Source organism: Cladophialophora immunda, assembly GCF_000835495.1.
Source record: "Cladophialophora immunda strain CBS 83496 unplaced genomic scaffold supercont1.1, whole genome shotgun sequence".
NCBI classification, from domain to species: domain Eukaryota; kingdom Fungi; phylum Ascomycota; class Eurotiomycetes; order Chaetothyriales; family Herpotrichiellaceae; genus Cladophialophora; species Cladophialophora immunda.
In genome coordinates this window covers 6820037-6841100 of record NW_015622541.1, presented here as the reverse complement: position 1 = coordinate 6841100, position 21064 = coordinate 6820037, and the positions used below count along the sequence as shown (strand labels likewise).

General features: G+C 51.7%; 5 protein-coding genes across 5 annotated transcripts; 1 reads left to right on the top strand and 4 right to left on the bottom strand.

Moving 5' to 3' along the window:
• Positions 1-5617: 5617 nt before the first annotated feature.
• On the bottom strand, positions 5618-7460 carry PV07_02005 (uncharacterized protein). Its single transcript, XM_016388590.1, has 3 exons — positions 7162-7460; positions 6014-7107; positions 5618-5965 (listed from the first exon to the last, which is right to left on the bottom strand). The coding sequence occupies exons 1-3, from the start codon at positions 7323-7325 to the stop codon at positions 5685-5687; spliced, it is 1539 nt and encodes a 512-aa protein (XP_016255518.1). The 5' UTR covers positions 7326-7460; the 3' UTR covers positions 5618-5684.
• A 685-nt stretch (positions 7461-8145) lies between these two features.
• PV07_02004 (uncharacterized protein) lies at positions 8146-10453 on the top strand (the record flags this gene model as incomplete). The annotated part of the gene is made up of 7 exons (XM_016388589.1): positions 8146-8166; positions 8226-8418; positions 8478-8791; positions 8840-8920; positions 8977-9584; positions 9640-9822; positions 9892-10453. 7 exons carry the CDS (start codon positions 8146-8148, stop codon positions 10451-10453), a joined length of 1962 nt encoding a protein of 653 aa, XP_016255517.1.
• Positions 10254-11674, bottom strand: PV07_02003 (uncharacterized protein). The gene has a single exon (XM_016388588.1). It carries the CDS (start codon positions 11538-11540, stop codon positions 10788-10790), a length of 753 nt encoding a protein of 250 aa, XP_016255516.1. The 5' UTR covers positions 11541-11674; the 3' UTR covers positions 10254-10787.
• A 1209-nt stretch (positions 11675-12883) lies between these two features.
• Positions 12884-14508, bottom strand: PV07_02002 (uncharacterized protein; the record flags this gene model as incomplete). Its single annotated transcript, XM_016388587.1, has 5 exons — positions 12884-13175; positions 13235-13285; positions 13339-13397; positions 13473-14143; positions 14205-14508. 5 exons carry the CDS (start codon positions 14506-14508, stop codon positions 12884-12886), a joined length of 1377 nt encoding a protein of 458 aa, XP_016255515.1.
• A 4717-nt stretch (positions 14509-19225) lies between these two features.
• PV07_02001 (uncharacterized protein) lies at positions 19226-19582 on the bottom strand (the record flags this gene model as incomplete). Its single annotated transcript, XM_016388586.1, has 1 exon — positions 19226-19582. The coding sequence occupies one exon, from the start codon at positions 19580-19582 to the stop codon at positions 19226-19228; it is 357 nt and encodes a 118-aa protein (XP_016255514.1).
• Positions 19583-21064: the final 1482 nt, after the last annotated feature.

The following is a 21064-nucleotide window of genomic DNA, read 5'->3' as shown; positions in this document are numbered from 1 at the left end:
CGAGAGTTTTAACAAAGCGTCGCGCATCGGCTTTTCTTCCCCATTCTCCATGCAAAAAATGTGGCCCGCTCGCCTCGTGTTTTGTCAAAAGGCCCAAGGCAGTGGTCATAGGGCTGATCAGAAAAGGGTATCGCTCACAAGGCAGAATCGTCTCTGTAGCCATTCCCCTTCCAAGCTAAGACCATTGTGTACATTCCCGGCCGCTGCGCATGCATAGTGCGGGGAGCCTTACCAAATATCGACGACCTCCGTCTACTATCTGCGACTACACACGGGACAACTTGGACAAATCGCTCCCTTACAATTCCATACAGAACGTCTGAAAGCGGGAAAAACACAAGCTTGTTGGTTGAGCTTGTATGCTTTAGGTTCTCATGGCATTGAGCCGCAGGTGCCGAACTTCCAGACTTTTGATGTCTGCCAAAGGTTCCTGCGGTATGATGTTTCCAAACAGCAGCGTCGGACCACCATAAGGCAAGTCTCGAAGAAGTGCCTCTAAAAATATGCGAGGCCTCTGAACCTGGAGGAGGAAGAGGTATATCTGCTCCAGAACCCGACGCTACCTTTTCGCACTCCTGCTTCACCCACAATGGCATCCAAAATGCTCCCCCGTCCGTTCTGCACGATGATCTGTGTGCTGTTTCTCTTCCTGTATCTGGTCGACGCAGCCTGGATCGAGGCTCGGTCGAATCCTACCTTGCTCACGCCGCCTCAAATGTATGGCCAGCTCATGAAGCGTGATCTGTCGACCCCTTCGAACTCCTGCCTGCCTGCTCTTGATGCTACTTCATGCGACGGTTTGACGGGCTGCGCCGGTGAGTACAGCCCCATTTCTCATTAAAACACCACTTGTTATTATCTTATGTCCAGTGGGCTGACTGTAAGTGCTTTCATTCTAGCGTACTGCTGCCCGCCGGACCAAGAGTGCTGCAATGCTCTTGGTTGTCGGCCCAAGGACAGCATCGCATGCGGGGTGGGATATGCCACCGACGGCTGGAAGTGCTGCGGCAGCGCCTGGCAGTATCCTGCAAGCCAGGGAGCCATCTGCTGCGGCGGATCGCAGGGCTACTGGTGCCCGGCGGGGTTCCAGTGCGTGAAGCATCTCATTGTGCAGTATAGCTGCTGCACCGACGACACCTGCAATGTCTACTGGAACGGCACCGACACTGTCACCACAAACTCGTCCTCGACGACGACCACGCCCGTCTCCCTTCCCCCGCCGACTACCATCTCCACGCCGCCAGGAACAATAGAAGAAACGCCGCCGCCGTCGACGACCACCACGCCCAAGTCAACAAGCAAGAAAAGTACTTCTTCAAGCAGCGCCGCGGCTCCGACGCCAACCACGTGCAACCCCTCGGGCCTCCAGCCGACGTTCATCATCCAACAGACCTCCAGCACGACCAAGGAGAACGGGACCTATGCGGTCCTCTCCAAGATCGGCGGCGGCCGCGACAAGATCTCCTTCGGCGCCACGTCGACCAAGGCAACCAAATTCACATTCAACAAGGCCTGCAGCCTCGTCGGGTCGGCCAGCAAGGAAGTCGCCAACCTCCACCCCCCAGTTAATGCATCGGGCGCTGCCATGACTCTGTTCTTCGACTCACCTGCCAATATCACAGCGATGGACTACGCAACTGCCACATTTAACGTGGCTAGCAGCAAATTGACGTGCAAGGTTGACAACGTAGCCGAGAACTGGTTCTCCTGCAACGGAAACCTGGCCGTCGGGGCCAAAGCTGGCAGCGGATGCGTCAAGATCGCTTTGACGCCGTACTTTGTCAAAGGCTGAACCAACACTACTAGTTTTGTAGGATTGTTAATGAGCTAATTCACTTTGTAACCGTCCTTGTTTCTGTGGTGTGTAACATAGCGTTCCCAACCTCTAGCCAATCTTGTGCCAGACACCTTTAACCTGCCTCCTCAAAACAGGGGAAACTTGTGTATCACTTCACCGTGCCGAATCCCATATATCCCGACACCTTTTCGTAGCCAATTGAAATGGCAAAACCAAACCCTCGATTTCCGGGCTACGCTTGAAAAACATCGCCCAACCAAGACGCAATCAGCGCCACCATCTCCTTGGTGCAGCTGTGCCCTGTATTCTCCTGGACGAAGAAACGGACTCGGCCACTCTCGTTCTTCCGCTCGACTTCTCTTACCCTGTCCACCCAGGCCACCGTGTACTGTGGTGGGACCAACGGGTCGACGGCGCCGTTGCACAACAAGACAGGGACATCGGTCGGAAATTCCTCCGCAACCACCCTGTCGCCTTCTCGGACGAGCCCGGCCAGCGCGCGCGGCCACCGACGCTTCTGCTCCGCCGTCATGACTTTCTCCAGGTCGTCGTAGCTCGCGGTCGCTAGGGCCGCGACGTCGATCTCCAACCGCGAGAGCAGCAGTGGATTCAAGCTCGGACAGCCCACGACCATGGCGAACCCTTCAATCTGGCCCGGTGCTGCTAACGAGGCCATCCGCCAAGCCGTGTGTCCGCCCAGCGAGACGCCGGCCATGATGTTGTGGAAGCGCGTGAATTGGGGTAGATACGCGGGCAGGTAGTCGAGGATGAGCTTGAAGTCCTGAGCCGAGCCTGAGATCATCGAGAGGAGGTCCATACTGGTTTCGCCCCGAAGGGGTCCAACGTCAGCATCTACTCAGAGAGGGAAAACAACAGCAGGAAGACAAGAACACCCAATTATGTGTACAATGGGTGATGGAAGTTCCACCAGGCTTGAAAACAGCGGCTCGATGAACAGGGAATTCTGCTTCACTTACCCATGGTTATCGTTTCCGTCGTCCCACGTGTAATTCGCTTGAGGACTGACCTGTTCATTCACTTTCTATGAGCATGATGGAACCAAATTTGGGCTTCATTGGCGCTTCAGATCCGGCGATCGGCGGATGGAGGTGAGAACAGCAAACGACAAAGTCAAGGAGAATCCATACCTCCCGATCCCCATGGTTCCTCATATTGATCGTCAAGGCAATCAGCTCATACTTCTTCCGTCGCGTCTCGGTCCTATACCTGTGCAGGACCTCGTACGCGATGTCCTCGGTGACCAGGTACGACCGTTTCCGATTGTGCGCGAGGTACAGCACGGCGACCTCGACGTTGGACTTGTCCGCGAGCTCCTCCAGGCCGTACACGTAGACCCTGATGCCGCCAATGACGATGTCTGTTCTGCTGGAAGGTGGTGTCGTCGAGGGCAAGCTGAACCGCGGCTCGAGGGTGGACTTTGGTTGTGGTTGTTGTTGTTGGCCTTCTCTCGACATTTTGATGCCCATCTTCCACTGGTCCGGGCATGGGACTTGTTCGTGGACTGCTGGTGGCATTCTTGCAACAGATTTGGGAAATGGAAAATAAGGTCAAGAGCACACGAGTCTAAGCGTTTCTGGCCTCGGCTTGGAGGGGGGAGAGAATGAGGGTGGGAACTCGGGAGCCTGAAATGCTTCGGCAATTACTGCACTGGCGCAGACTCGTTGGCAAATATTGTATCAAAGCACTCTATTACAACCGCCGAAAATTGAGTAGAGAAGGACACGAAGGACTGAGGAGGACCCATTTCTCCTCTTCTTTGCTGAAGCCTCTCGTCTGGTTCATACCGGTTGGACAATTGGCCCTAGTGCCACCCGAAGGAATTGAGGCCCTGGCATACTTCGGCTAATGTCCAAGCACGGCAAATATCTCGACAGATACGAAAATTTCTCGGTGCTTAAATGAATCACAAATTACCGAACTAAAATGAGAGAAAGAAACTAAGTGTACATCAAGAGTCCGTCCTCACCATCCGGTTTAAGGATCTCTTCTCCTTGTTTCTCGGACTAATTTGGTTGTATGTCTCCCCAACTCGTTACTCGGCACTGCATCCGGTCGCATTCTCACTTTTGCGGAAGTCGATATTGTTGAAAAAAGTCCAGGATGATTGGCGTAGCATTAAAGCTTGCCGGATGATGGCCTGCGTGCTGGTTGTCATCGTTTGGCGCTGTGCTGGGCCAGTCGTGGCCGATGTCAGAGTCGAAAATCAGAGCCACCAGGCTTGCATCATGCCCCATTCCATAGCTGTATTTGACGGTATCGTTCGCTACTGAAGTCGTGATATTCCTCGTCCCAAGAGCTTCCCGTAATGCCCACTCCTGGATGAAGTGAGGGATACTTGGGAGGCATTCGCCTTTTCGCTCTTCTCCTGCATACGGGATGGTGGTGTCGTTGCCTCCGTGGAAAGCAAGAAGAGGTATCTCAGACCTTCCCGGGGAGCAAGGCAGGCTCACTGTCGTGGGCATGCAGGGTGAAGAGTCCACGTAATATGCTCCAGAAACGGGAGCAAAAGCCGCAAAAGTTGTCGAAAGAGCCGGGTCACAGGCCAAAATGTTGCAAAACCCAGCGCCGTCGGATTTCCCTGTCGTGTAGATGCGTGAAGTGTCAATACAGTACAGGCTTTCGATCTCATTCAAAATGTCGCTTGTGAACTGGACGTCATTCGTTGTGACCCCGGGTACTCCTTGCCATGTATTCTACTAATGTTTCAGCCTCGCCCCTCGCTGCAAGCCAATCACAGAGAGAAACGTTCTTACATTTATCCCTTGTGGATACACCACGAAAGATCTGGTGTTGAATTCTGGGCTGGTGAGGAGATCCAACTCCAGCTGATCTTCTGCCGTCCGGGCACCTCCGTGGTAGGATACAATGAGAGATGTCGGAGTGTCTTTGCGATACGTCGGCGGTATGAAGATGAGATAAGTCCGATCGTTCCCATCGCTTGTTATTGTCACGTTGGTGACCTGTCCGACAACCTGCCCGTCAGGGAGATTCTTCCCGCATCCCACAGATTGACAACTCAGGTCGGTCCGGGCACCCATCGATAGCGCCCATGCTGTCGCCACATTGAGAGTGACTGTGTAAAACAACACCTGCAGTAAGCATTTGCCCAGCGCCATCCTAGCCGATCTTGGGTTCTCGACACTAGATCAATATGTTGACGGAGGAGGAGGATGCAAGCAATGCAACGAGAAGTGGCAGCCAAGTACGATTCGGGTTCTTTTTAAGTAACCTCGAACCTGCCGTCGCACTTTACCTTTTGAAAAGCATCGAGCCAAGTGACATTCATCTCCGCACTCGCCCCCTTCCTATCTCCACAACAGGGAGATTGAACAGCATCCCCCGGAATCCTGTGTGTCTATGCCCACGGCAAGTATCAGCGATCAATGAGCGCTTCCGCAAAAGTAGTTGAAGGGTTCCGCCCAGCGGCGGTTGCAATCACGGAAATTGGTCGTTGCGGGTGTCATCGAGGTAGGTCCTCAAGGTGGCGCAATGAGATGCCATCTCGGTAGAGAAAGCACGGGAAAAGGCCGCGAAAGTGACAATGAAAGTGGTGCGGCTGAATGCCTTTGCGGAATGGTGGCAGCGCTCTGATTGGCGACCTCGGCATATTCGGGAATTTCGGCTCAGAGGTTTCAACGACCACGCACCAAGGAGTGCTTCATTGTAGTAGAGGGACGCCTGGACGATAGCTCATTCTTCCCAATACTTGCCAAAGAGAAGGACAATCGAAAGAAAGGCGAGTCAGGGATTTGTTGTTAGAGAATGCCTGGCTAGAGCATACCATAATTTCTTCTTGTCATTCAGCTTGCTGATGGCCCAGCAGAAATTTATATCCCTTCAGCACCTTCCAACGACTGCGCACCATCTACAGAACATATCTGAACTCTTCGTTCTTCATGTCTGAGAGATCCTCCTCTATATCATGCTGTCCGGCTAAACCCCCATACACTCTGTCCCTCTTCGCATTCTCCCGGCGGAGTAGGATGTAAGTGATCGTCGCAATGACTACCACGCAGCACAAACAGATACAGCTTCCCATGAAGCCTGCATGGTAGACAGGTCCCGGGGAGGCGCCGAAGATTTCAGGTCCAATCACGTTGCCCACGCAGTACCCGAGGAACGTTGTTGCACTGACGGTCGCTTTTTCTATTCTGAGTTAGACCAGAGAAATATGAAGAGGTGGCTCCCACTTACTTGTGTGTCCTGCGATATTTGATGCAGCGAGGGAAACTGCTACTCCTCCAGCAGAGACTTGAACCGCAATGAGGAAGACACCGGCAAACAACAAGCCACGGTTATCTCGCGGTCCGAGCCAGCAGATGAGGGTTCCAGCAATGGAGATGAGAGCACAGGTCACAATGGACAGGTAGCGTAGGTTGTTCCATTTGCGGGTGATGAAGCCCACAAAGAGAATGCTGATTGCGGTAATGGCGCCAATGGGACATGTTAAGGCCAATGAGTCAAAGTGGTCGAAGCCAAACCCATTGATGACCACTGTACCAAAAGTGCCGAGGGCTCCTGATGGAACACCGGTGAGGAGTATAATGAGAGTGCAGCTGTATAGCTTGTAATCACGGAATGCCTCAAAGAACTGGCCTTTGTTAAATGTGCGACTGATGGTGCCCGCGTTGTTTCGTTCCAATCTGCGGACAACGATCTTCCTCTCGGATTCAGTGAGCTTTTTGGTGGTCAGGGGACTGTCTGGTAGAGCAAAGAACAGAACGATCGACCAAACCAGGGTTACGGCACCTAGAATTAGAAACATGGGTTTCCAACGAGCCATTGAGGTGTTGATCTGGCCTAGACCATAGTTGATCAGGGGCGAGATGGTTGTAGCCACACCCACACAGCTGTACCAGAGACTGGTCCTAAGGGCTTGTTCATCGCGAGTCCACCAGAAGGTAACAAAGACCGTGAATGCCGGAGCCACCGTAGACTCGAGAAAGCCAAGGAAGAAGCGATTGAGCATGATACCGGCATAGTTCGAGCAGCCCGCTGTTGACATGACCACCGCGCCCCAGAGAAATGTGGCGAGAGAAAGAACTCTCGACGTGGGATAATGTTGGGACAGATACATCATAGGATAGGTTCCGACCAAGTAGCCGATATAGAATATCATGGACGCATTCGAGTACTTCTGGTTATTGGTGATGGGTTTTCCGTCCGCTTGGTAGCCCACAATCGTTGTAAGTTTGAGGTCGCTATTGAAGTCGAACTGGGTTGCCGCGCTCATAATGCCTTTGTCGTAGCTCTGTAACATATAGGTCGTCATCATGAGGGGCAGCAGCCTAGAATAGACAGTTAGTATCCTCATGCGGGTTCAAGTCAGCTTAATCTCATACCAGAAATCGAGCTTTCGAACGAGACGTCGCTCTTCATCGGGCGTAAAGGAGTCGCCTTCAGTTTTTGTGGTGTCCATGCCATCGATCCGCTCCGCTTCGATGGCAATATTCTCTTTCATCGCCTCGTCGGTTGCAATGCTTGCGTCGAATTCTTTCTCGCCCATGATGGCCGATGGTTATCGAGTCGATTTGGAAATGGAGACCGAGCAAAGCGTTGGTGACGGTCTATGAAGTCTTTATCTTTTCTCGCCTCCCGTCCCATGAGAAATTCGTGCCGTCTTCGGCAAACTCAACCCCACAGGAGCCCGAATGACGTGACATTGATGAGGAAAGGTCAGGTCATGTTAAGAAGCCACTCCGTCTATTCGCGGTGGGCGTGGAGAGATCTGGGGAAGGAAAATCAGACATGGGTGCCAGGTTCTTGAGGAGTTTGGGAGGAAGTTCGATCGTCGGTAATTAGTGTCACGACCAAATATGTATCTCTCGGGTCATTTGCAGATGGAATTATTGTTTGAGCGCCGGCGGTAGTACGGATGTAATGACTCTCAGTTACGTATAGAAATAGGGAAGATGATCGAACATCTGATCATTTTAACAAGTATTACCAGCGGTCATTTCACGCTCATGAGTCCTGGTCAGGCGAAAACTCTCAGTAAAGACATAGAGAAAGCTTTTGTCAGACTGCTCAACTTTTTCCCTTTGAGCCGAATAGACCGTTACTTCCCGTCAATATTTAACCGGAGGCGGGGAGAAATGTTCTACCTCATGTTCAACCCTTTAATGTGCTGAGGCCATTCTTCTACCCGAGGCAAACTTCTGCTCTTGCTCATCTGATATCAAAGCCGCCCGATGCTTCGATGCAAGATACAAATCAGCCGAATGACAAGGTACGATCGCGTTCACGAGTCGCGTGCCAGGCCTGCAATCGGCGCAAGGTTCGGTGCGACGTGACACGAACCGGGACACCATGCTCCAACTGCAAGCATGAAGGGCCCACAGCAAAATGTGAAGTGCTTCCACGCAAGAAACATCGACTTCGTGGATCGCGACGCACCTTGGATCAGACTGCGCCCTCGCTGCCACCCGTCCAGACTGTTGCCAATACAAGCCCCTCCGACCAATACAGTCCTTTGGCACGACCCAATGCCGCGGTCGATGCATCAATCACTACTGTAAGGACAACTGATACGGTTGATGGGGATGAGGATGAGGATGTTGATGCTATATTACCTGACGATTCCTCGCTTTCATATATTGGTGAGATTGGCGGTGGGACAGTAAACCTGACGAAGCACAAGCTGATCTGTATGCTTTAGGTGACAGGCGTGGTCCTCGCCTTGCGGTCTACGATATTTGCCATCCGAGTGAAGCACAGGACCCCCGGCCATATATTCCAAAAGACTCGAACAACAAGCCGAGGAAGCCTTACGAGATTGAATATATGCGCGCCAAAGGTGTTTTCGAGACATTCTCGAACGATGTTGCAGATGAAGCCATTCGCTGCTATTTCGAGCACGTTCATTTCTTCATTCCTGTCGTAGATGCTGCCACTTTCCTGAACCAGTATAAAAACGACCGCAATAACATCAGCCCACTTTTGTTTTGGAGCATGATTCTAGCTGCGGCAAATGTAAGTTTGCCAACTCCTTCTAGATGGAGCATCACTGAGATTGTCAAGTTTGTGAGCTCCGACCTATTACGAAAAACAGGATATTCGTCCCGACGTGCTCTGAAAACCTCGATGTACGAGCGGGCGAAGGTTAGTCAAGGCGGAAAGGGTTCATTTTGTCGAATCAACTGACCCTATTATGGCAGTGTCTCTATGATTTCGACCGAGGAACGGATAAACTCGTCCTCATTCAGTCTGTCATCCTGATGGGATTTTGGTATACCGATCCACAAGACCATACTGGAGCATGGCATTGGACGGGTATTGCTATTTCTCTGTGCCAGAACCTTGGCCTTCATCGAGATACCCAGTCAACCTTTCGGAGCCCCGGTGTGTCGGAGTCCTTTGGCAGACATGCAAGATGCCTCTGGTGGACTTGTTTTATTAGAGACCGCTGGGTATCCCTGGCGAAAGGCCGTCCGATGCGAATTCATCACGAGGACTGTGATGTGCCGATGCCTACTGCGGGCGATGTTCTCTTCGACCTCCAACAGATTCCAAACGACTATCTCGAGAAGTTCATTCCCCTAAAATACGAACCGCTGGCAGCAATGTGGGTTCGGTTTGTCCACACAAGTCATGCCTTAGGGAACATTTTGCGTGCCCATTACCGTGTCAAGGGCCCTCGGCCAAGTCTCGAAGCCGTCGATACCCTTGCGGAAGAGTTGCAAGAATGCGCTCTGCATGACCAGTTGCCAGACGACTCCAGCGACCTGCTTCGTATGCATGCTTATCAGGTCGAGTTGTTCTATCAGTAAGTCTCTCTATGTCCCAGGAAGTCCACGATAGAGATGCAAATGATATCCCAGAGGCACAGTTACCGTACTGTATCGACCCTACCTCCTCGGCGGGCCTGCGGCCATTCCTACTTCTGCTCCACCTTCGTGGCAAAAGACGGCTTTGATGAAAGCACGAGCGGCAGCTTCAAGTATCAACAACATATTGGAGAAGTTGATTGAGCTCAATGCCATCCAATTTCTAAAACCGATGATGTAAGCAGCCTTACTTCTGGGGCATGCAGCTGGCCTTTCCACATGCTAATTCTTGCATCAACTGACCAGAATCACGGCCTTGGTTCCCTCGATGCAAATCCATCTATTCGACTACAAGTCCGCAGAGCCCCTCGTCAGTGGTCTCGCGGGCAATCGCCTCCAACTCTGTATGCTGGTGCTGTCAAAACTACGCGAGACCTACTGGAGCGCCGGCGTCATGCACAGGCTTTTTGAGCGTGCACAGCGCATACTTCAGGAAACCAAGCTTGGCAATATCGATACTGTTCAAAGACCCAGCCAGGGCTTTGATCAACTAGAAGATCACTCGGCCACCCATCTGACTGTAAACTTCCAGGACGAACTTCAAAGGCACGACGGCAACCCGGTGATTGACTCTTCTCACCAGGACTGGTCATTTACGAATAGCACGAGTGGGGCTTTGCCGTTGTGGGATGATCCTCTGGGCTTTGACACTGTGGATGAGCTACTCGGTCCTGGCTTTGGTCTCCCTGGCGATGCCTTTGAGGGCTTATTTACGAGCAGCTACGGCAGTGGTGCTCAAGTGTTGAATTCTGCAACACAGTTGCACGATAATCTTCCGCAGTTTGACGTGGGCTTTGTTGGAGGATGAGGGAGACAGGTAGTTCAGTAGATGCCTGTCACGAAGACCTGGGAGAGATCCCCGAAATCACGGACGCCTATGAGGAAGATATCGTAATGCCCCCTCTCCATTCCAGCCCATACCCATCCCTCTGGCGAATAAAGTGTCTTTGCCGATCGGTTGATCCTATCACCAAGGACAATCCTAGCTTTCCGAATGCCTTGCAAAGAACTTCTTCTAATGCCCAATGTTCCCACCACAATGTTGTCGAAGAAGTATTCCCTTCGAGTTTCGAGAGGTTCCGATGTTGCTGCGGCAAAGACTGGTGATTGGGTACCAAATTTGTCTCTTTTCACGTTGATCCTCAATTGCTGTGTTGACAACCACTCTTTTCTCCGAGGCTCCACCATACATAGAAGCCAAAAAGAAGCCGCAACCACGGCACCACCAACGAAAGGATACAGACGGCGTAGAAGCTCGCCCAGGGATCCGACGGGTCGTTGAGGAATGTCTGCTTTTCGCTTGTTCGGTACCCTCGGAGGGTCAGGAATCTGGCGTTGCCCAGGTACGCCGGGGATATCAGCAGCATGATGGTGACCGCCGACATTGAGAGCAATCCTATCAGGATATCTGTGAGGCGGCGAGTCTCGTGCGCTTGTCTGGAGATCAGGACTCCCACGCGATGGGCCAGAAGTAATTGGAGGCAGTACAGCAGAACGCCTTTGATGAATTCGGAATGATTGTGGCGAGAGACTGTTTCGGTTTCGTGCTCGACGTTCGCGGGCATCGAATCCCCGTCTCCAGGCGGTGGTTCTCGAGTTTCCGGACCCGTGACCGCAGGATCACTTTCAGCCAAAAGGTTGGGATTCTGCGTGATATCATTCACAGAAGTCGCCGATTCCACGTCGTACTCTTTAAATGATGTGTCTTCAGTCGTGGAACATCCGGTTCCTTCCGCCTTCTCTGCAGGTTCTTCCGGAACAAGTGGGAGGGTCCGGACCAAATGAATCATTTTGAAGTGACAGAGAAGGCCGACGAGGAATATTAGGAGAGGATAGATGGCGATGATCCAGAGGGTTGGGTTCTTGGTGTCGTCAAGCCAGCGGAGCAGGGCCATTGCTTGTCAAGCTCAGCCGTACCCCGACTGATCTAGGTCTTGTTGGAATGCTTAGGTTGACGAGTCCCAGAACGTCGGAAATTGGAATATTCTCACCAAGATCGTGGAAAGAGCACTTGCATCATGCAAATCATGATGGCTTTTATTTGAAAGGATAAAAAGGTTGGGTCAATGAGGATGGTTTCTGCCTGATACCGGCATTCGGCATTCGTCGGTGAGGCTGAGCGGGCTGCAGGTGGTGAGGCTGAGCGGGCTTTAGGCGAGGCTGAGCCAAGGTTGATTCCAATGACATGGTACCAGGGGTTTCCTGCAAGGCGTCGGCCCCAGCGAAAGAGGGCGCGCCGGTCCACCGAGAAACGCCTAGGGAGCTTGACATGAGCCACACTTTCTGTAACTGGGAATGTCGTCTACCACACCATTGATGCCCGTGTCATTTAGAAGATTTGGACTTCGAATTCGTGGTTGAAACCGTTGATGGACCTATTTTTGAGTGATTGGGCTGTCCACTGACGTACTCTAAGTTGGATTCTGGGGAATAAACATGTAGATTCCGAACGATTCTCATCACCTCATCCACGAGTGAGGTCATATCATCGTCCCATGTAGATCCTTTTTTCGGTTGGTCGGTCTTCCAGCTGCCTGTGGCGGTAGAGTCTTCCAAGTATATCATATACCAATATACTCAGCGGCAAATCTTAACCGGGAAGAAAAGGAATGCGTGTGGCCTCGTCACCTATCTACGCAGCCGTCATCCCACCATTGATGCGTATATTCTGCATTGATTCAATGTCCTCGCTGCTAGCCAAGAGGAGAATCGCATTGGCAACCTCCTCCAGCTAGTGCAGCCTTCCCGCTAGGGTGAAATTGCTCTGTGTTTTGACCAGCTCGTCGGTCTTGCCCTTGACAACGCGACAATTGTCCGGCTTGAGTCGCAGGTGGTGGGCTGTGATCGCTTGGATTGAGTGCTGCTTCTTCCACAGGTGAGCAAAGAACTTGTCTGTGTGGTCGGGCATAGTCAGTTGGGGGAGGATGATGGCGCCTTATCATTGACCTCTGAGTTAGTCGCCTCGCCGCAGTCGAGGTGGCGGCTTTTCGGGATGCTACTTAGCACGTGCCGCCTACAGTAACGTGGCTCGAGCTGGGATGCGAGGTGCAGCTGTCAAGCCCCTCTTGATGGCGTTGAGTCTTTTGCCTCTACAAACCCTACCGCTCAGCACCGTTTGTGGTGCGAGCATTGAGAGTGTCCAAGTGTGCTCTCACCAGAAATGCAGACAAGAGTTCTCGATCGTTGGCAGCACCAACTGTCACCCGCTAAAACGGATCCTATCTGGGAATAAAGGTGTTCATCGAGCACCCAATAGATTTCCCGACCAAGTTTCGGTCGAACACGGCACGTCAACCCGCAGTTCTGGCAAGCTTGTAAAAAACCGCTCGTCCACAGTCCAGTTATTCACGTCATAGGCATATTTCTCAAAGAGTTGGGAGACTTTGTAATTGTTGGACGTGTCGCGGGCCAAGATATAATTGTCCGGGAAGGGCCAGCAAAAGCGGACGTAGGAGCAGTAAGCTGCAGAGAAGTGGCCTGTTCGGGAATATCTATCATGATTGAAGACCAAGCGATCACGCAGTCCAGGCCTGTAGCCTTCAAGTTAGACCGCGTTCAAGAGATCAGAAAGTCCTGGAAGACTTCTTACCATATAAAAAAGTCAATCACAATGGGATGCTCAATCCGCTCTTGTGACGGCCTAGAAAAAGTTAATACCAATTTCAAATCCAGGCCGACCGTAAGAGGAGATACCGTGGACGAAGGAACGGCGGAACTCTATCCAGATTCTCCTTCGTGGGATTTATTCGATACTAGTTTCGTATTAGTTGGCTTTTTTCCATGATGGCGCTGGCCAACGTTCTGGGAAGGCTAAAGAGCCAACGTACCAAAAGCAAGCGGTACGCAATGAGCATGTACGCAATCTTCTGTGCAATGGACCAGTTGGGCAATATCAGCTCGTCGACATGTCTGAGCGCCATCCATAACGGATGCGACCGCTGCCGTTCATCCACGACTTCCCAGCCGGAGAGAATGGCCCTGAGGGGAGATTGTAGCTCGGTTAGACTGCAATCGAATCCCATCTGTCGGGTTGATCGTATCGCATATGTGTAAGCTTCATTTCCGAAGGACCACTTCGCCTCGGCAGGGAGCTCCGAATAGGGAAACATCATCGGAGTGGCAGGTGTTGGAGCCCAGACGATGGATGATGGGATGAAGTTGGAGAGTCCACATAATGTTTCTGAAGAGTCAAACGGCGAAGCTTGAGCCACCGCTTCGACCGCTGGCTTGCTAGACGGACCAGATAAAAAAGCCCAAGCCAGGTCTTTCAATTCCTGTGTCTCATTCTCGAGATTGAAATCAATCGTGGTTGGGAATGGATCATCAGGCTCGTTCGAACCCAGATCCTGGAATACTTGCTGAGAATAGCCTGCCGCCTTGACTTCATGACCGTCCACCAGCTCCAATGGAGCATCGCCGGTGGCGTCCTCGGAGTCGGGCGTCAAGACTCGGGAAGGAGTCAGCGGTGCCGGCAGCTGTGTATTGCCTGTTGGGCTTTCTGTAGGTACGTCAGAGTCATTTCTTTAGGAAGTCAAGGTGATCAGGAAAGGAACCATTACCCTCACTTAACTGAGTGTCAACATCTGCCCAAACTTTGATTTTGGACAGCCTTGAAGCCAAACGCCCGTTCTCCTCACGGAGATCTTTGATCACCTTCATCAAGTCACAGATCCGTGAGTCTCTGTCTTCTGCTTCGAGCGCCGCTAGCTTTTCTTCCAGAAAGCGGATGCGATTCTTGGTCCGCTCGCGGCTGGCTCGTTGCGCAACTCGATCGAGCTCTCGTTTTCTTTGAGCATGAGTCTTCTCGAGCGTCGAGCGATGATTCCGTGATTCGTCGACTCTTCCCTTGATTTTGTCGGTCATGATGGGCTGGTTAAAATGTTGAATGTGCAAGGATAGATTACGTGCCCTTCGGGTCGCTTTGAATGCTATGCTACGGCGTAGTTTGAGTGGCCAACTTCCGATATTCGGTTGATTGCTTTGATCAGAATGGCCAAACCTTTGCGATTGATTGAAAATGCGTTAGCTGGCCTAGAATTGATAGCAAGAGGTTGTGCAACCACATGAGCTCTGGGGATTCTCGGTAGTTTGTGACCGTGTGCGGGGTACGACGACCCGTCCTCACCCTTGCCCATGGGAAAGAGTCGGGGTGGGAGGCTGGGGAGTGCGCCACCAGGATCGAAGGATGGCGTCGACTCGGAAAGCTTGAACCCATCCATCGCGCCACGCTGGAATGGTTCTGCAATCGAGTGATAACGCCGCCGGGCCAGAGGCGTCCTTGAGTCAGAAATCGTTGACCCCGAAAATCACGTGACGGCCCAATGGACGGCTTGCGTCAAAGGAAACTGACTCAAAGAAGAAAAGTCCGCGTCAAGCCAATAGAAATAGTCCATTTCCTGGCTAATCGAGCATTAGACGAGGGTTAGGGGGTGGATAGCGGGGACCCCGGGCCCACAAGGAAACGTGGGGTTCCCATCTTGGACTGCGATTGGGCAGACGAGCCTCCTTTGCGAGTCCAACGACCGCAGCTACTCCCTCTTGTATAAAGGCCCAGGCATGCACATCTACGTTGAAAAGAATTCATCTGTTCCGTGCTCACCTTATACGAGGCCATGCGGAACGAATATAGACCTGCAGAAACGAGAAAAAAGACTGCCCACCACCATCATGGCAATCCTAGGGATGAACTCTTACCAAGTCCTATGCCTAGCCTACATTTGCTTCGGGGCCTCCTTCTACGGTTATGACTCTGGGATGATGGCATCGGTTCTTGCCTACGAGAGTTTCCTCAGCTATTTCAACTTAGACAACAGCCGTATCGGCGGCGTCAATGCTGCCTATTATGCTGCTTGCGCTGTCGGTAAGTCACGAGCAGTTCCCACTTTAGCCCTTAGATGTCATAGGGGTTAACAATGATGGTCTCCCAGGCACACTTCTCAATTGGTACTTTCCCAACAAATTGGGACGCCTGCGAACAGTCCAGATCGCCTGTTGCGTCTCCATTGTCGGCATCGTCTTACAGACCGGAGCAGTCAACTATGGGATGCTTCTTGCCGGCCGTGCTCTCGGTGGCATAGGTTCCGGAATTGTCTTCGCGCTGTGCCCGGTCTATGCTGCTGAGATGGCGCCTCCGCATCTTCGAGGCCGAATCGGCGCTTGGTTTGCCTTGAATGTCTCGGCCTCTTACATGGTCAGCGAGTGGTTCGGCTTGGCCTTTTACTTCATCAAAGGCAACTCTTCGTGGCGCACTCTTTTCGGGCTCCAATTTGTTCCCTGTGTGTTGATGCTGATCGGATCGTACTGGATGCCATTCTCGCCGCGATGGCTCGCGCTCAAAGGCCGCTACGACGAAGCTCTGGTCGTTTTGAAGCGCTTACACAGCAGCAACGAGGACGACAATTTCTACTTCGCTGAGTTTCACCAGATCAGGGCACAAATCGAGCAGGACAAGTTCGCAAAGCTCGGCGTCAGGCACATTTTCTCCCGGAGATCTTATATCCGCCGTGTTGGACTCGTCGTCCTCTACTTCTTTGCCATGCAGAGCACAGGAATTATCCCTCTGTCCAACTATCAGGTCTTTATCTATCAGAGCATTGGCTTTACTCCTGTCTTGTCTCTCGTCTTTACTGGTATCTGGGGCACGGTCTCAACATTTGCGGTATTGTCACTTGGTTTTCTCTTCGACAAAATCGGCCGGCGAAAGTCGCTGTTCCTGTCATACGGCATCATGATTCCCGCCGGCTGCATTATTGTTGGCTTATGGGCCGCCTTTCAAGCTAGCAACAACACGAACCTGGCATTAGGCAAAGGTATAGTTTTTGGTATTTTCTTGACCGACTATGGCTATTCCGCTGTCATGAACACATTTGGTCCTGTATATGCCGGAGAGGTACGTTGTCGGTGCAGGAGGCAATCCCTCCTTGGACCCCCAGAAATTTATAATGTTTCTAATGGAAGAAACCCTGTTCAGGTTATGCCCACGAATATTCGAGCTGCCGGCAACGCATGCGGGATCTTTGTGTTCAGCGGCATGAACATCCTTCTTGTGTACATCACTCCTCTCGCCCTGGACACAATCGCTTGGAAATTCTTCCTCATCTTCCTCATCATTGACGTCATCTATATTATCATCGTCTACTTCATCTACCCTGAGACCAAGAACAAGACCCTGGAAGACATCGAGGGTATTTTTGGTGACACTGTTGCCGAGACGATCGAAGAAGCTGGCAAGCGAGTTGTGCTTGAAAGGGATATAAACCGTACTAGCTTGGAGCACTGCGAAGGAGGTGATGAAAAGCACGATACTATAGTGAGAGAGGATGCCTAGATAGTATAGTTTGGGTCGTTCGTCCAAATCCTGGGCCGAAAATGTTTTGTGTATGTAAGAACTTCCACCCGGTGCCCATTTGACATTTGCTGGCGATAAATGATTATCAAAGCGAAGGAATGGAAATTTAAAAAGTAAGGAGACCATCTGGAGTGGCCGTCCGTGTTCGGTATTGACTCGTCCCTAGGAAAGGAGGCATTTGTTGCTACAATTGGAGTATATCCCGAGACCCAGATTGGCGAACTGTAGTCGGCTCGCCGGTTTAAAATGACCATAGAGTATTATGCAAGATTCTGACCTTCTCAAGGTTCCCTCGCCATCCTCCCAGCGGCTTCATAATCAGGCATCACTTCCTCCTTCGGCAAATCCCACGGCCAGCCCGGGATGGTCATGATGAGCGAGAAGGGATCCGAGTTAATCTCGGTCGCGCGCTGTACGAGCTCTTCAACGTCCCAGTTGGCCCAGAGAAATTTTCCCGATTGAATGCATGCACCCTCCGGTGAAGCCAGCCACACGGAGAAGCAGGCCGGTAGAGACACTGTGGGTGATATGGGTACATGTCAGCTGTCTGTAAGCGCGCTCGATGACATACAAGAAGAAGGCAGACGGGGATTACTGACCGTCGTCAAAAGGCCAAAACGGGGCAGCTGCACGGGCTTCCTCGGTCATCATGGCAATACTCTTCTGTTGCATCTCGGTCTCAATGATGCCCGGTTGGAGAGAATAACACCTAACATGTGGATTCTCCTTGGCCGTGAATTCCGCTAACTTGGCTACCGCCGCCTTACTCGCTGCGTAGCTAACCGGCGCCGACTCGACGTGCACCGCGGCGAGGTGTGAGATCAGGGAGTTAACGCTGATAAAGACGGAACCACAAGGGGCGCAGTGGCGGAGAAACTGTTGAGTAACAATGAATGCGCCCTTGACCCCGATGTCAAAGGCGGCCCAGAAGTCGGCCAGACTGCTGTCCTTGATCGTTCCTTTGTCGGAGAGGTACGCCGCGGCGTTGGAACATACGTCGATCGGACCATACTTGGTCTCGACGTCGGTGAAACAGTCAGCCACGGCCTTCTCGTCTTGAATGTCGGCCTGATATACGGCAACGGTCGTCTCTTTTCCCAGCCGGTCGACGAGAGCTTTTGTCTCATTTAGAGGTCCCACACGACGCCCAAGAACGGCCACGACTTTGGCGCCCGCTTTGGCAAAAGCGAGAGCGGTCGCTCGCCCAATGCCGGAACCACCTCCTGTGATAACAACGACTTTGTGTTTTGCTGAGAATTCGGCTTTCTGGGGATCGATCGCCCGGTACGGGGCGTGGTAGTATTTCTTGGTAAATGATGGCATAGGCATGATTACAGATTTCCCAAGTGTCGTGAAACCTTTCGCGGCCCGAAAAGAAGGTCAAGAATTACTAAACAAAAATAGAGGTCACTTTCGTGCCAGATTGCGAGCTGATTTTGAAAACCTCTTCCCTGTTCAAACTCTCTCTTTATAATTTGAGTTGTCCATTTCGCCTACAACCTCACTTGTAATTTACTCTTCGACCTGACTGTGGCTTTTCGCTGTCAACTAAACGTGAGACTGCCCGGGAGGGCCTAAGTAACCTCATTGGAACTAACCCCTCGTCGATCAGGGGCGCTGAGAAACCCTTGACTATCTCCTATGTATGACCAAGAGATTCATGACTCTATCCTCCAGCAGTCATGTGGTCAAGAGGCTCGTTTCCAGATCTGACTCGGACTTCACAATGTCAGTGATCATGATATACAGGAAGAGTGGTATCATCGAGACGAGTCGATTAGAATTCAAACGCCGAACAGTAAACGTGACGTGTGGAGGAAAGTGGTGAAATGCATCTCGGCTTATAAGTTGGCTTTGCAGAAACTGTGCCGGCCTGACTCTCAATGTGCGGTGTCCGCTGGTACTTAGCAAGTCTGCAACGTGTCATGAGGTCACAACTGTGTTGCCTTTGAGGATACCAAGTCAACTACCATCTAGAATATTGTAAACATGTCAGGAGTTTCTCCATTGACCCTTGATAAAAAGATCGCAAGTGTCGTGGGAGATCGTAGTAAAAGCTCACTGCCAATGCTGCCCTCTGTTGTCAACCACATCCAAAATGCGGGTGTGTTGGTTTCTGATTTTGAGCTATCTAGGCTGTGCTGTGGGCGTACGTAACACGGCATTTCCGCAGCTCGCATCGCCAGAAGTTTATGTCCCTTGTGGAAGAAGACTGCGAGAACAATTAGATCCTCATCCCTTAACAAGACCCCCAAGCTCCTTGACCAGGGTAGCCTGTGTCGCACTACGATCCACGAATTTTTCTTCATCCGCCGCAACCTTCTTTGAGATATTGGGTTCTGAGAGGCATTGATTGAAATTTGTCCAGTCTTGCTCGGTCGTAAACCAGAATTCTGTGATGCAGTCCCATGCAGGACTGAAGGTTGATCCCTCGCCGACCGTATAGTTGCGAATATATCGCTCCACGTGAGGAATGAGACCGTTGACCATCGGTACGTGGTTGTTCTCGTAGTAATCTTTGAATTCAGCTTTGGACAGGCCGGGCTTCCGTTTCACCAGGCAGATCCATTTGACTGCTGCTGAAGACATGATGACACCCGAATGTGCTGGGTAAACAAAGTCTCAAGTTCGATAGTGTATTTTCCGCGCGGCGTGACTCGAGGTGTTGGAATGGAGGCGGTGGAAGTTGGGCTTTTCGACATCCCACTCGCAGAAACGATGACATTACGATATGCGGACTCAGATTATTTATCTCTCTCTCACTGAGAACTAACTAGGCATTTACTAGAACCCCTTTCTTTCAAGGATGCATTCCCCGCAGATGCCACGACGAATGGTCTGGACGAGCAAGCGATTTGATGACCCCTAGCTTCCTTTCTCGACACAGCTGCTGATGGGTCTTGACAAGAATGGCCTTGAGTCAGTTCGGAGCGGCGTGATTATCTCGATGTCAGATTCAAGCGCCGAGACGAAGGATGTGTCAACGAATTCTAGGTCAGTGTACGGCTAGGAGGCGAACAGACCTGTGACTGCGGTTTCAGGGAAACGGATTCAGGTTTTCTTGACAAGAACCCCTGGTATGGATTCATTCCTAGCGATCGTCAATTTGTTGACACATAGGCAGACAAGATAGACAGTGACCTTTTGGCAGTCTGCCATCCGGGCGCCTCGAATGGAGCGATATGTCAAGCTTTCGATGACAGAATCACCATGGTGGACGGCCAGGCCATTTCTCTCACACTCTATAGACATCCGACATAGGTAGGCTCCGTTGTTCGTGCACACAGCGCCGCGGCGCTGGTCTGGTAGCGCTCGCGATGCACCAAAGTGGCCCGCGGTAACGATCCGCAAACAAGCCGAAGCTGCTTGGCAGCTACTTGGGACGGCTTGTGACGGTACCAGCGTCGTCTAGGGCAGCGTTCTAGCACCGTGAGTGGCCAGGATTGTCTCTTTGCTCGCCCGTAGTGATAAGTCCTCATCTCCATCTCCTGGCGCCATAATCTCTAAGGCCGTGCTGCTCTCTGGCTAGCAAAGACTTGAAGGGTATAGGCTCAGGCCGAGTTGTGCACATGACCGGGATCTCACATACCCGATTCGGCCCCGACTATTACCTTCTGACAAATCATCTCCTCGACAAAGCTTTGGGTGATAGCACTAAACATCGCTCCACGCTTCTTACTCGATGTTGGCGGCGTGATTGTGGTATTGAGGAAGACTTCCAGCTATATGCATGACTTCTAAAGGCCATCGCCGAGGTTGTTGAGACCCCCCTTGGATACGGGCGTGTGTTGGCTCTGAAGAGTCAGAACGGATTCAGATTTACCATGTTCTGACCGTTGAACATGGACCAGCATTCATCGCCATCTCTCGGCACTCCAGCGCCGTATGGTCAAGCTTGCACAAGCTGCGCTCAGTCAAAATGCAAATGTATCATTCGCCCGGTTGGTGGCGCTTGTGACAGGTGAGCAACTTTTTGAATTTGTTGTCACGACTAACGTTCGTTAGGTGCTATCGATTAAACAAGCAGTGTCGTCCAATAGAGTCGATTCGACGTCGAAATCCCAAAAGACG